Here is a 13,977-nt window from a genome sequence, read left to right as displayed (position 1 = left end):
GTACCAATGCCCACCTTTGGACTAAATTCTGTGGCTATAGAAACAGCTGACAATCCTGGACTGTTTCTATCAGGAGTGTCTGTACTGTCTGACACTGAGCTAGTGGGTCTCCTCAGACCTGATAGGTCAGGTGTTCCTCTCTCTCTGTCTGCGTGACTACCAATCCTCTGAGTTTCCATTGTCTTCACTACGCTTCCTTGTTCTACACCCATCTGGTTGCCATGTCTTATAGATTATGGTTTTGGGGCGAGAGGTGGTCGGGTGGCTTTGCAGGGGAGTGGTTGTTCGGGAGAAGTTGGGCTCTTTCCTTCCTCTCCCTTCTCTCCCTTCTTCCCTCTATTCTCCCTCTCCTTTCATCTGCTCTTCTTCATTATTTTCCATCTCTCTCTCCTGTCCCTTTTTTTCTCCTCCATCACCTCTCCTATCTGTCTCTTCTTGTCCCTCTCCCTCCACTCTCACTAAATCATCTTCTACTACCTTCTCAACGTGCTCTCCCTCCTCTCTTGTCCCCGTCTCCTTTCCTCTGCTCTCCTCCCCTGTGTCTAAGGTTTTTTGGGACATAAGCTGTCCATCTCCCTCTCCATCTCTCTCTGTGCCATTATCACTCATGCTTTGGTCAGGTCCTCTCCCATGATGCTCTCTGCTGTGCTGTGTTTCCAGGATCTGTGGGTACAGTGAATTATAGTTAAGGCTGCTCCGAGGTGGCTTCGGAGGAGCAGTTTGGCCGGTATCCCCTGGTACACTCCCCAAGGTAAAGTTCATGTTCTGTTTGGATTCTGCGTTCTGCTCTTTTTCTTCCCTCCGTTTCTTTCCGGACTCCCCACCCCACACCTGATTCTGGTTGTTCAGTTTGAACGGGCTATTACTCACAATAACATCTGTATCAGTGGATCCTGCCTTGTCTAGTAATGGTTTCTTCTCTCCCGCACCCTCTCCAGTCTTCACAGCCTCACTGTTCTGGTTGATCTGATTGACCCTATCCTTTACACTTGTGTTCTGAGTGAGTTCTTCATCTAGTAATAGCTTTTTCTCCTCTTCCACAATCTCTGCCTGGCTGATTGCCACCGCCTTCTCTCGATCCTCTTCAAGATGGCTGGCATTCCCTGTTCTCCACAAATCTAGAGGAACAAAAACAAGGGAGAGGAAAGAAGGGAAGTCAATGGGTATGCAGGTATGGAGCGACTAGAGGGCTTAGAAAGAAAGGGAAATGCAAGTTCGGACAAAGTGACAGATTTTCTTCAGTTGATTTTGAGTCTAAACCGAACACAATGAATCAACACAATGTCACTACAACTTCAAGGAGATTCATAATAAAGAACCCTGTTATAAGGTATTACTGTCCTTAATTAAAGATATGGACTTACCTTTGGAACGCTTCTTGATGAGCCAGACCACAACAGCAACCACAACAGCAACCAACAACAAGACACCTGCACCAATACCAGTGTATGTAGATCTCAGGATTACCTGACACACACACATACAGACAGATACACACAGGTCAGGTCACATGGTCAGTGGAAACTGAACAAAGGATTTTCTATTTCTTTATCAACAGCATTAAAATACTTGGACATGATTAAACCTTGACTGAGTATACCAACAGAATGGTATTCGCTTTACAAAACCCAAGCCCTCTACATCTCGCCTATCTCTCTTTACCTGTGGCCAGGCAGTCGTTGCTGTTGTAGGTCTGTGTCTTCTCACTGACTGGGTTCCTGGCCTCACAGGTGTAGCTGACTGACTCTGGGGATGTGATGTTGTAGTGCTGTCCAGTCTGCTCCTGGCTCCACATCTCCCCCTGGTGGTCAGACCAAGACCAGCGAAACTCCACCAGTGGACCCTCAGCACTGCAGTGAAGTGTTGCCATGGTACCGTTCAATTCACAGGTGACTTCAGGTTGTGATACTGTGTCTGTGGATGGAAATGGAGGAGTATGTTATGCAACAGTGGAGGGAAAGTAAGGAATATTTCACACACAAACTCTTATTCTTTAAAATGTGTTTGTGTTGTAAAATGTTCTCTCTGTTAGTTTAGTAACGACTGTTGGCTGGCTGGTGATACTAAATGTCAATCATAGAAGTTTGAACATTGACATTATGTCATTAATGGAGGAGTACATCAGACAGAGGGCACTTGGTGACACACACACACACTACACACACATTACACACACAGTGCACACACAGTACACACACTGCACACGCACACACACTGCACATGCACACACACTGCACACGCACACACACTGCACACACACTGCACACAGCTCTTTCTCTTTACAATGTGCTTGTGTTCCCAGGTTTTTTGATGTTAGCTTAGTAACAACTGTTGGACTGAAAGTCTTGCTCAATCATGTAAAAGTTGACATTATTCCCCCACAGACCGGAATGGCTGGTTCTAGGCCAGGGCATCTGATGTGATATCTATCTCTGGAATTCTTATCATGGGGACTTTTGGAGAGCACGGCATAGGTTTAATTTATGGTTGAGTACTTATCATATTACAACAAGCCAGTGGTTGCCAACCAAGTGACTTTATGACCCAAACGTCGGTCCTGATTCATCCTTTAGGAAACCCTGACTCACCAATGACTTCCACTCTCTGCTGAAAGGTCTGTATTTCCACACCAATCGTACACTCTGCCTCATACACGCCGCTGAGCTGCTTGGTCAGCTGTCTGATTGTGATTTCTCCAGTCGTGGTGTTCAAGGATGTCCTCCCTTTAAAATCACGAAATTCCCATATCCTGGCAGTGTTCCATTCCACCGCCTTATTTACACCATGTTTCCACAGGATCTCCTGTAAAACTCCACCAGGGATCCCAGGGTTGATAATGACATTGCCGTTTGTGATGACATAACGGGTGGTGGACGGTCCAGCTGCTATGGGATGAGAACAGAGTTACACCACAGTTAACATGACATAGTCACATTGCCCTCATATGGTATAAATGGGCTGAGTTATTGTAAGGAACAATGTTATTACCCTGTAATACAACAGTCTTCCCCCTAGTTTATTTTCTAGACAGTGCACAAAGGCCCCAAAAGCAACACCTGGGACAAAATGCAGTAACTGAAACCCAAAATATTTTAGGGCGGGGAAACAGAAGGTGTGGGGAATAGATGGTGGGTAAACTCTAGCTAGGCTAGTAATTAGCCTAAATTCAGTTGTAGTATTTTTCAGTGGTATAAAGTACTTAAATAAAACTACTTTAATGTACTGCTTAAGTAATTTTGGGGGGTATCTGTACTTTACTATTTATATGTTGACAACTTTTACTCAACTACATTCCTAAAGAAAATCATGTAAAAATTACACCATACTTTTCCCTGACACCCAAAAGTACTTGCTACATTTTGAATGCTTAGCAGACAGGAAAATTATCATTTTCAAACACATCAAGAGAACATCCCTGGTCATCCCTACTGCCTCTGGTCTGGCTCAATAAACACACATGCCTCCTTTGTAAATTATGTCGGAGTGTTGAAGTGTGCCCCCGGCCAAAAATAAATGCTTCCTTAATATAAGGAATGTGAAATGATTTATACTTTAACTTTTGATACATAAGTATATTTAAAACCAAATACTTTTAGACTTATACTCAAGTAGTATTTTACTGGGTGACTTTCACTTTTACTTGTGTAATTTTCTTCTAAGGTATCTTTACTTTTACTCAAGTATGACAATGATGTACTTTTTCCACCACTGGTATTCTAAATAACATTTATGTCAATAAAATAAAATACATTCGTAAGCAAAAGCAATAGAAAAAGGCTAACAATACCAAATGTATTCCTAGGACAATCCATCAAGGGATTTTCTAGGACAGGAGTAGTGAAGGAGCGTAGATCAGCGCGTCCAAACACGTGGTCTCACTAGACTGACATCTCAGCTTTCTTTAATTGTGTCTCGACTTATAAATAGTCTACCAGCCCGGGGAAATACATTCACTTACCATTGACGAATTGTCCGCCATAAATGCAACAGAATATAGTGACTATGCCTATTATACTGGGAGTTGATATTCCTTGGTCAGCCATCGCCCGCAGGTGCGATCCATATGAAAGTGAAAGTGTTGTTGTTTCTCTTGAGGACTATTATGTGTTTGTCGTGTGTGTGGATGCTCACATGGAATGTAGTCGACCACGGTGGCCTGCTGAAGTCATCCGAGGTCAAGGAAAGGACATTTGGATGTAAATTCTCTCTTTGACTGGCTAAAATTAGAAAAACGTACAACAATTCGCAGTTTGGGGGGAAGGCAATTGGAATTTCCCAAGTGCAGGTGATGCAACTAACTTTATTGAACACTAGATGTCAGCATAGTTCTACAATCCATGAAAACTGTTGTTCACTGGCTTGCTCCATTCAAATTCAAGACCAATCACCTACCCTGGATACTTCTGGTAGATTGAGGAAAGGAAAGGTATCAACACATCCTGCCATGTTGCTTTCACTTGTCCAATCCTTTCAGATGTGCTCTCCAGTAGGTATATAGGGCTCAGTTTGGAATTGGTAAGTGATTACAGTGTATGAGCTTGCCACTCCTAAGTACAGACCCAGGGTCAGTTTTGAACGATGACCCAGAGTTAGGTTCAGAAAGGAAAAGCTGATCTGAAACCAGTATCATAAATCAACGTTATATGACTAATGTAAATAAAAAAAGAAGTACATTTGTTGAAATTGTCATCATTTATGAGAATGTCCTAATATGGAGTTGTGTGGCATTTAATGCCACACAATGAATACATTTTTTTTTAAACGTTTTGTTAAAAAAGGTTGTGTTTAGGACGTGGCTGAGAAAATGCCTGTGTTGATACTGATGAGAAGATGAAGAGTTTGTTTGAAGCTTATTTTAAGATATGACATCTCTGCACTGCTGAGGGAGTAGATACATACAGGACCTGCTGATTGGATCATTTCCTCTTCTGAGACACACACACACAGTGAGACCCAGGAAAGAGTCTGACTACTAAACAGAAACCTGTACATTTTTCTCACAGTACATGTAGTAACTACACAATGGCCTGTACATTATCACTGGCATTCCTTGTCCTTCATGGATTTCTCTCTCTTTCAGCAGCAGGTAAGACCCTCTCCCTCTAACCCCCCCCCCTCCCCCCGAAGCCTTTGGATTGGTTTTTGAGGATGTTTTGTTTAGTCCGGGGTTTTTTTATACTGTAAAAAATATGAGTAATTGTTGGATCAGTTATTTGAGAAGAGGATGTCTATTGATTTTAAATAGCATGCTTTTCATTTAAATGATCATCAAATAGGGTCAATCTGGTAAATAAATAACTCTTACCTATTGATGGTCACATTCATGGATTGCTATTGAACCTTTACATTTGATCACAATTGATTTGAGCAATGTTAGGGAGAAAATGAACAACGACGTGGGCATGAAAAATTACATTGAAAATGTCTCTTCTGTGGTGCCTCTAATACGTGTTATCTTGTAAATGTAACAATGTCCATTATTTATTTTACCTTTATTTAACTAGGCAAGTCAGTTAAGAACAACTTCTTATTTTCAATGACGGCCTAGGAACAGTGGGTTAACTGCCTTGTTCAGCGGCAGAACGACAGATTTTTACCTTGTCAGCTTGGGGATTCGATCTTTGATATCGCAATTTTATCTCATTATTAGAGTGATTTGTATGGATGTTGTAAATGCTATTTAGATATTTTAAGATCATTATGTGGTACAATACTTATTTCTTTACTTAAGTGTTTTTTTCCATGCCAATGTAATTTATTTGATTTCAATTACCATTGATATATAAATGTATAAGATATCGTTCATTTGACCAAGATTCATATCCTATTTACTCAAGGAGAAGGCTTAATCTGACCATCTGTGTCTATGATATTGTCCCCAGATAGGCCATTTGATTTGAAGAGGTCCTGTTGTTTTAGTATCTGTGGCCTTTCAGAAAGTTGTGGTTTTAGACATGTTCTGTTTCAAACACCCAGTACACAAGAACAGGAAGCTGTAATAGAATCATCTGGGTTCATGTGGCTGACCCAACCAGTTGAACATGTCTTTTCATACAGTAGCATTATTTGAATTTGATCCAAGTTAAAAACACTTGGTATAAATTGTGACACTTTATTTTACGGGCCTGTTTTAGAGCATATTTGCCTGGTAGTTGGCCTAACTGACAAATGATGAGGAACTAACAATGGACAGTTGTACTTGAAATTAACTTATTTTACTTTGAAATGTAGCATACATAATTGGTCATTTATACTGTAGATAAATGCTTGACCAAAAATGTCAATAATAAGATTTGAATTAGATCACATTTTTTAACTCTTTATTGACCCCAAAATGTAATAAAAGTATGTTACCGTCAGCAACAACAGAGAATTATTCTGATCTCTTTTCTTCTATTCTATCACAGATTCATGCTATCATTATTTCCAACCTGGAACTGACTTCACCATCCCTCTGAAATACACTGACTTGAGTTCGAAAGAAATAACCTGGAAACACAATGGCAACGTTATATTTAAAAGAAAGAATGGAAAGTTCAAACCAGGCAAGGCTGAGGACATCTTAGATGATGGGTCTCTCCAGCTCAAAGGCCTGGCGTTGGCAAACGAAGGTCCTTACACAGCAGAGGTGTTCAACAGCGACGGGACAAGCATCAAAGAACAGTCCTTCAGGCTGTGTATGAAGGGTAAGCCTCTTTCTCTCTTTATTTCCAACCATACAAGTACCGTATCCTCTCCTTTAGAGACACTGACATTTTGTTTCTCTCCAGAAAAGGTCTCCAAGCCCTCAGTGAAATTCACCTGTTCTGCTAAGGAAGTCACCTTTACCTGTACCTTGACCAACACTGAGGGAGTGACTTTCAAGTGGAGCCAGAACGGACAGCCTTTAAACGAGGAAACAAAAACAACCTTTATCATCGATCTGAAAAAACTGAAAGAGCGGGACACCTTCACCTGCTCTGCAGTCAACGAGGTCAGCACGGAGACAAGTGGCATCATCAAACCAACATGCAAAGGTACAGTATGTTTTGAAGGGCTCAATTGCAATTCTCTTTGTGTATCTCTCTGTCTTTCTCTTTCTCTCTGTTTTCTTCTGTCTCTCTCTTTTTCTTCTGTTTTCAGGAAAAAAGTGACCAATATTTAAGATTGGTGGAGCACCACATAAAAAAGAGAAAAAGACAGTAAAACATCTAATTTGACTCTCCTCTGCTCCACCCCTCATCCCCCACCCTCCTCTCAGCTGTCTCAAAATCGGGTGATCCTCAGTTACTGTTTGGATTTGACTTCCTGACCATGGTGGGCATCCTGGCCGGGGGAGGGGGCTTGGTACTCCTCCTCATCATCATCACCTTGGTGTGCTGTTGCCTCAGCCGACGCAAGAGCCAGATGCACTTTGAAGGTAATCGTTTCAGACCAAAGCTCAAATGTCTATGGCTATTGTGTTGGTGTTCTGTGCACAGAAACATTTATGGTATCTACAGTATCTTTCTTTTGTTCCCTCCCTCATTTCATCTGTTCCTTCTCCTTCACAGAGGAAAGAGAGTTGAGACTAGCCCCCCTGACCAAGACCCAGCATCCTTACCACCCAGAGGGCCAGACAAAGCATCCTTCTCAACCAGAGGGCCAGAAGCAAAGGCAGAGACCCCCCGGTGGGGCCCCACCTGGTTCCACCGGCCCCAGGCCCACGGCCAGAACCTCTGGCCAGGCAGAGCCCCAACCCAGAGCCCAGGCTCGAGGGAGGCCTCCACAGACACCAATGGATGATGATGAGGAGCAGCCCCCACCACTACCCCAGCCCAGGAAGAAAGGCCCTCACCCCCCCAGGCAATGAGTTTGGAAACAGGTTTAGCCTATATACTTTCTGATCCAAGGAAAGGAGTTCCAGCAGTCTACATGTTGAAAATGTTGTTATCTAAAGAATAGAAAAGGAAGGAAAAAACACCCACACAGTGTTCTATTGTACAAATGAATGTAGATTATTTTTACACTAGTTTTTACATAAATTAAATGTTTTTCTTCCAATGCCTTTTCAAAATTCTGTTTCATTGTTTTTATGTTGAGTTGAGTGGTAATCAAAATCATCCATAGGTTGTAGCCTACCTATCTATCCACCTCCTCTTGAAGTAGTGATCTTAACTTGATGTCTGTGTGGTTGTCAATAAAAAGTAAAGAATTACAGGCACATTGACTGAATTATGTGATTGCCAACCACAAAGCTAATAATGAAGCTGTGCTTTGAGGCAATGTATGGCATCTTTCAATGATTAAATAAATGATCCCAGAAATTGTCCTTTTGCAAAAAAAGCTTTTATCTCTCAAATATTGTGCACAAATCTGTTTAAATCCCTGTTAATGATCATTTCCCCTATGCCAAGAGAATCCATCCACCAGACAGATGTGGCATATCAACAAGATGAATAAACAGCATGATCTTTACACAGGTGCATCTTGTGCTGGGGACAATACAAAGTAACTCTAAAATGTGCAGTTTTGTCACACAACACAATGCCACAGATGTCTCATGTTTTGAGGGACCGTGCAATTGGCATGCTGACTGCGGGAATGTCCACCAGAGCTGTTACCAGATAATTTCATGTTAATTTCTCTACCATAAGCCACCTCCAACGTAGTTGAATTTGGCAGTACGTCCAACCGGTCTCACAACCGCAAACGTTGTGAACAGAGTGCCCCATGGTGGGGTTATGGTATGGGCAGGCATAAGCTACAGACAACGAACACAACTGCATTTTACCGATGGCAATTTGAATGCACAGAGATACCGAGATGAGATCCTGAGGCCCATTGTCTTGCCATTCATCCGCCTCCACCTCATCTTTCAGCATGATAATGCACAGCCCCATGTCGCAAGGATCTGTACACAACTCCTGGAAGCTGAAAATGTCCCAGTTCTTCCATGACCTGCATACTCACCAGACATGTCACCCACTGAACATGTTGGGATGCTCTGGATCGACGTGTACGACAGCTTGTATTTGAAAATAGTTTAAAATAGTATTCTATTTATAGAAATACTTTCAAATTATCTAGTTGATTCGGGCAGCATTATTTGAAAATACTTAAATACACAGGAAATAAGTATTTCAAATACAAATAATTACAATGCAAATGTATTTGAACCCAGGTCTGATAGCTAACAATTGCAAGATGATAACAATAGTTCTGAAAATGTTTCCATTCACATCATTGTGCATTTGAGTCATTCTCTGTCATCACACCTCTGAGTAAAGCGCTCATGTAATCTCTTGTTTTCCTGTTACATCGCTGAGGCCTCTTGGCTGTGGGTTTCGCAACCAACCAATAGCATGCAGGGAGCAAAGATGCTGAAAGCAACACTTATCTGAAGCCCTCGCTTCCACACATCTTACCTCCTTTTCCTGTGTGTGTGGGAGGGATGTGACGCTGTGTGTGTGTGTGTGTGCGCATTTGTGTATGCTGAACTGCACGACTGTTAACACAGGTTTTTGCACCCATTTGTTTTACAAGCATTTCACTACACTCGCATTCACATCTGCAACCATGTGTATGTGACCAATAACATTTGATTTGAAAAAACCTCTCCATCACACGCCTGTTCACTATATAAACCCTAGATGGTGCTTTGCTTCCGTGTTCATTTAATCTGCTTGCATGACTATTCAACAGTAATAGAGGAAGTGGGTGGGCCAGGGACCTACTTGTGGACCATTAACATTTTCCTTTGGGTCACATTTAAACTAGTTAGTTGACAGAAATCTGAATATGTTCCTGAAAGACTACGGCTGGGTCACGGACAGCCAGTAAACATTTGGGAACCAGTTTGATGACAGACCGGCAGGAGTCACAATAAAGTTAACCGAACGTAGCAGGCGTAAGAGAAACGCCTGAACGGAGTTCCCACATCCAGGTTTTCAGCAGAAAAGGAAGCTAGGTTGAAAATAGCTGTATCCCTGATACACATTGAGGCTACAGTAAACCCAGGTTTATCACTCAGAGCCATGTTCGACAGTCTGAACTCTGACCCCTAAACTAATCACTTCCCGTCTCTGGGTTAAATCAATGTGCCCTTAGGCACAGATCTAAGATCAACCTACCCTCCCCAAATTCTATAGCCATAATCGTTAGGGAGAAAACACAAAACTGACCTAAGATCAGGTTTGAGAGGCAACTTGGACCTACTGCCTAAAACAAAGTGAGAAGGCTGTGGTTGGACCTTCAGTTTCCTGTCTGGGTTGTTAATATTGTTCAGTCAGTCACTTTCAGTTATTCACACTGAGGTACTAAGGCTTCAGCCTTCAGACAGAGACGATATTCACATGCATTCAATGTTAAAAATCGGTAAGGAGAAAATGGGTCAGAAAGATAAGAGCAACAGTCACTCTGTTGTATGGCCCAGTATAAATAGAGGTCTGGGTGACGGTGATCCGATACGTTCACTGTTTGGCTTTGGGCACCTGTCCCCAACACACACACTTAGACCCACAAACACACCCTAACGCTTCATAAACAACAGGTGTAGACTTCCATTTTTTAAAACTAGGTAAATCAGTTAAGAACAAATTCTTATTTTCAATGACAGCCTAGGAACAGTGGGTTATCTGCAGAACAACAGATGTTTACCTTGTCTGCTCAGGGATTTGATCTTGCAACCTTTTGCTTATTAATCCAACACTCTAACCACTAGGCTACCTGCCAACTAACATTGAAATGCTTACTTACACCCACATGTGCGCACGCACGCACGCACGCACACACACACACGCACACAACCACACACACAAACAGAGAGAGTCTTGTACAGCTAACCAACAATTCAGTCACATTCAAAATCCTATTTTCCCTAACCCTAAACCTATCCTGTACTCTTCCGCACTAAATCTAACCTTAACCCTAAACCCACTAGAAATAGCATTTGACCTTGTGGGGACCAACAAAATGTCCCCAGTTGGTAAATTTGTTTGTTTGTTTACTATTCTTGTTAGTTAAACACGTCCATACACACGCACACGCACACACACACACAGGTAAAAATAAATGCATCATAATGCAGCCTCTTGCACCCATGTCCAATTCAACCACTGACACCCCCTTCAACCCAAGTCCCCAGGGGTCATGAACCCTGACCTTTCACCTGCCCTTCTGTCCACCCACTCTCTTTCCTGATACTCATTGATGTGTGTGTGTGTGTGTGTGTGTGTGTGTGTGTGTGTGTGTGTGTGTGTGTGTGTGTGTGTGTGTGTGTGTGTGTGTGTGTGTGTGTGTGTGAGAGAGACAGCCGTGAACTTTAACCCTTGCCCTTCCTCACACAGCATGACTTTGTAAACTATACCTACAGCAAATACAGTGGCCAGTCTTCAGAGGTGTCAGGTTCTTCTGCAACCCAGTCCCAAATCAACCCCCAGCACCAATCCCTATTCATTCACTCACACAACATTTACAAAAATATGTATTTAACTAGGCAAGTGAGTTAAGAACAAATTCTTATTTACAATGATGGCCTTCCCCGGCCAAAACAACACTGGGCCAATTATCGGACTCCAGATCACAGCCGGTTGTGATGCAGCCTGGAATCAAACCAGGGTCTCTAGTGACGCCTCTAGCACTGAGATGCAGTGCCTTAGACCACTGCACCACTCTGGAGCCCAAAACATGCACACACATTTACACTGACTCTACACACACACTGACATACAATCATCATATACGTTGCTGCTACTCTGTTTATCATATATCCTGATGCCTAGTCACCTTACCCTATACATATCTACATCTATCATTCCAGTATCCCTGCACATTGTACATATGGTATTGGAACTGACCCTGTATACTGTATAGCTTACTTACTTCTCGTGTTCTTATTTCACATGCGTTTTTGGTATACCTTATGTTATTTTTAATACTAAATTGATATTGATTACTGCATTTTGTGGTTTAGAGCTTGCAAGAAAGGCATTTCACTGTACTTGTGCATATGACATTAAAGGGGAATTTCACTCAAAAATTATCTTCTGGTATTTTTTTCATTAGTCCACTGTTGATACGGTCCCAAAATGTTTTGCATGTCAGCAGGCAAGTTTTCAAGATATTGGACTTAAGAAGAAAAGTGTCTCCAGCCATATTGTCATCCCACTTCTGATACATGTTTTGGGGCAGCAGGTAGCCTAGTGGTTAGAGCGTTGGGCCAGTAACCAAAAGGTTGCTGGATCAAATCCCCAAGCTGACAAAGTAAAAATCTGTTGTTCTACCCCTGAACAAGGCAATTAACCCACTGTTCCCCGGTAGGCTGTCATTGTAAATAAGAATTTGTTCTTAACTGACTTGCCTAGATAAATAAAGGTAAAAATCATGAGGCATGCCAATATTTCATCCAAACATCAGCTTTGAGGGCATTATCACTTTTATACAACGTATTCTAATAATGATTTACATATTTTACAACAAAAAAATATTTTGATTAATTTATTCATACTATTTCATCTTTCCATCCACAAGATATAGTCCCGACATAAATCCAGGGTTGCTACCCAAGCCGGCTGGTCGTTCGTTTTATTGGTTTGGTTGCCAGAGATGTGACCCAGCCATTAAGTCTGTTAGTTCTGTACCTATGGACGTGACCCAGTCGATAGAAATATACATAAAAATTATGCTGATTCATGATTTCGACTGGCTGAAAAAAGGTGCCTGCCTGTCTGTCTCATCCCAACATGTTCATTACTATGCGACAGCTGGAGATCAAATTTCAACATTGAAACAATTTTGCAAATGACAGACAGGAGGGTAAATACAAATCTCCGCTGTTGATAACTAAATGTTAGTCTAAAAGAAATGTGAGATAATATCTAGATGTTTGTTATAGTGGAGATCATGTTTATAAATTGCCTGGCTGGGCTGATGAGACAGTGGATTGCACAGTCAGATGGAACAGGGTAAAAAGGCACTTTAACATCGTAGATGTAGCTTGTGGTAACTTGTGGAATGGACACCGGCTGGAATGCGGTTTTAACCAATCAGCATTCAGGATTAGACCCACCCTTGTATAATATCTTGACAACTTGACTGCTGACATGCCAGGCATTTTAGGACTGTATCAACAGTGGACTAATGAAAATATCGTTTTTGAGTTAAATTCCCCTTTAAAACTACAAACTATACACACCTCTTAGTGGCCCCTTGTAGATGTGAAATGATCTGAGAGCAACATTTCAATAGGCTTCAATAGGCTAACGTTACACATACTGTATCGATGATGATATTCTGTAGGCCTATTATTCAGCTCTAAATAGCCACTAGTGAGACCACATGAGATGAGACTTGGGCCAGAGCTACCTGTGAAAATCCCGACGCTACTCCCGTCCTCCAAAAACTGACTTCCGGACACCGCAACGTTGTTCCCTCCCTCTCCCGTTCCAAAACCAAACACTGATTAACGACACTCAGTATGAATTATGCGAGCGTACACGGTCGCGACCAGTGGACTTTCACTGCACGCACGTCCATTTAACGGATATCCGAACGTCTACTCGCCAGTATCGGTTCTCGTGGACAGCATTTTGGGGATTTCTGAGAGGTCGCCGGTGGTTGGGTTTTTGAACTGAAGGTCCGAGAGGACTCCTTTCACCCGTGGCGGATTTTAATGACAAAGGAACAAACTGGGAGTTAAAAAGACGCGAATTTGCAGGATGGAACATCTCTCTCTTCTACTCTTGTTTTTATCGATGGGTAAGTTATATTTGAAAAAGGGTTGTCAAACGGTCTGATAATATCGTCATAATAACGCGTGTGCTGTCGTTTAGTGGGAAATATTAGATTGACATGCACACGCGGGCACGTTTTCACTTAACCTGATAAGAATCTTCATTGACAAAGCAATTAGTCAAATTCATTTAAAGGCAACATTATCACCGGATTTTTACTGATCATGCTGTTTCTCCTAAATGAATTACACATAACAGTGCGTTTTACTAAAACGAACCGTTTTTA

General features: G+C 42.0%; 3 protein-coding genes across 3 annotated transcripts in view; 2 read left to right on the top strand and 1 right to left on the bottom strand.

Moving 5' to 3' along the window:
- Positions 1 to 1,084: 1,084 nt before the first annotated feature.
- On the bottom strand, positions 1,085 to 4,156 carry LOC139532954 (lymphocyte function-associated antigen 3-like). Its single transcript, XM_071331098.1, has 5 exons — positions 3,959 to 4,156; positions 2,589 to 2,885; positions 1,663 to 1,914; positions 1,365 to 1,467; positions 1,085 to 1,118 (listed from the first exon to the last, which is right to left on the bottom strand). Exons 1-5 carry the CDS (start codon positions 4,041 to 4,043, stop codon positions 1,085 to 1,087), a joined length of 771 nt encoding a protein of 256 aa, XP_071187199.1. The 5' UTR covers positions 4,044 to 4,156.
- A 771-nt stretch (positions 4,157 to 4,927) lies between these two features.
- LOC139532419 (T-cell surface antigen CD2-like) lies at positions 4,928 to 8,176 on the top strand. The gene is made up of 5 exons (XM_071329972.1): positions 4,928 to 5,086; positions 6,408 to 6,686; positions 6,771 to 7,016; positions 7,241 to 7,399; positions 7,533 to 8,176. Exons 1-5 carry the CDS (start codon positions 5,023 to 5,025, stop codon positions 7,829 to 7,831), a joined length of 1,047 nt encoding a protein of 348 aa, XP_071186073.1. The 5' UTR covers positions 4,928 to 5,022; the 3' UTR covers positions 7,832 to 8,176.
- Positions 8,177 to 13,353: 5,177 nt separating this feature from the next.
- Positions 13,354 to 13,977, top strand: part of ptgfrnb (prostaglandin F2 receptor inhibitor b) — a 75,459-nt gene continuing 74,835 nt past the window's right edge. Inside the window, exon 1 of the mRNA XM_071329971.1 lies at positions 13,354 to 13,716. Within this exon, the coding sequence (XP_071186072.1) occupies positions 13,677 to 13,716 (40 nt within the window). The 5' untranslated portion in view covers positions 13,354 to 13,676. The remainder of the gene's footprint in view (positions 13,717 to 13,977) is intronic.

The sequence above is a fragment of the Salvelinus alpinus genome, chromosome 10 (genome assembly GCF_045679555.1).
Source record: "Salvelinus alpinus chromosome 10, SLU_Salpinus.1, whole genome shotgun sequence".
Classification (NCBI taxonomy): Eukaryota; Metazoa; Chordata; class Actinopteri; order Salmoniformes; family Salmonidae; genus Salvelinus; species Salvelinus alpinus.
This window is presented reverse-complemented; position numbering and strand designations above follow the sequence as displayed.

Excerpts from the sequence above, each read along its gene's own strand:
- LOC139532954 (XM_071331098.1), bottom strand. The coding sequence starts at position 4,043 with ATGGCTGACCAAGGAATATCAACTCCCAGTATAATAGGCATAGTCACT. Across the intron at positions 2,886-3,958 it reads TGGCGGACAATTCGTCAATG|CAGCTGGACCGTCCACCACC; the intron begins GTAAGTGAATGT and ends CTCATCCCATAG. Across the intron at positions 1,915-2,588 it reads GCAGAGAGTGGAAGTCATTG|ACACAGTATCACAACCTGAA; the intron begins GTGAGTCAGGGT and ends TTCCATCCACAG.
- LOC139532419 (XM_071329972.1), top strand. The coding sequence starts at position 5,023 with ATGGCCTGTACATTATCACTGGCATTCCTTGTCCTTCATGGATTTCTC. Across the intron at positions 5,087-6,407 it reads TCTCTCTCTTTCAGCAGCAG|ATTCATGCTATCATTATTTC; the intron begins GTAAGACCCTCT and ends ATTCTATCACAG. Across the intron at positions 7,400-7,532 it reads GAGCCAGATGCACTTTGAAG|AGGAAAGAGAGTTGAGACTA; the intron begins GTAATCGTTTCA and ends TCTCCTTCACAG.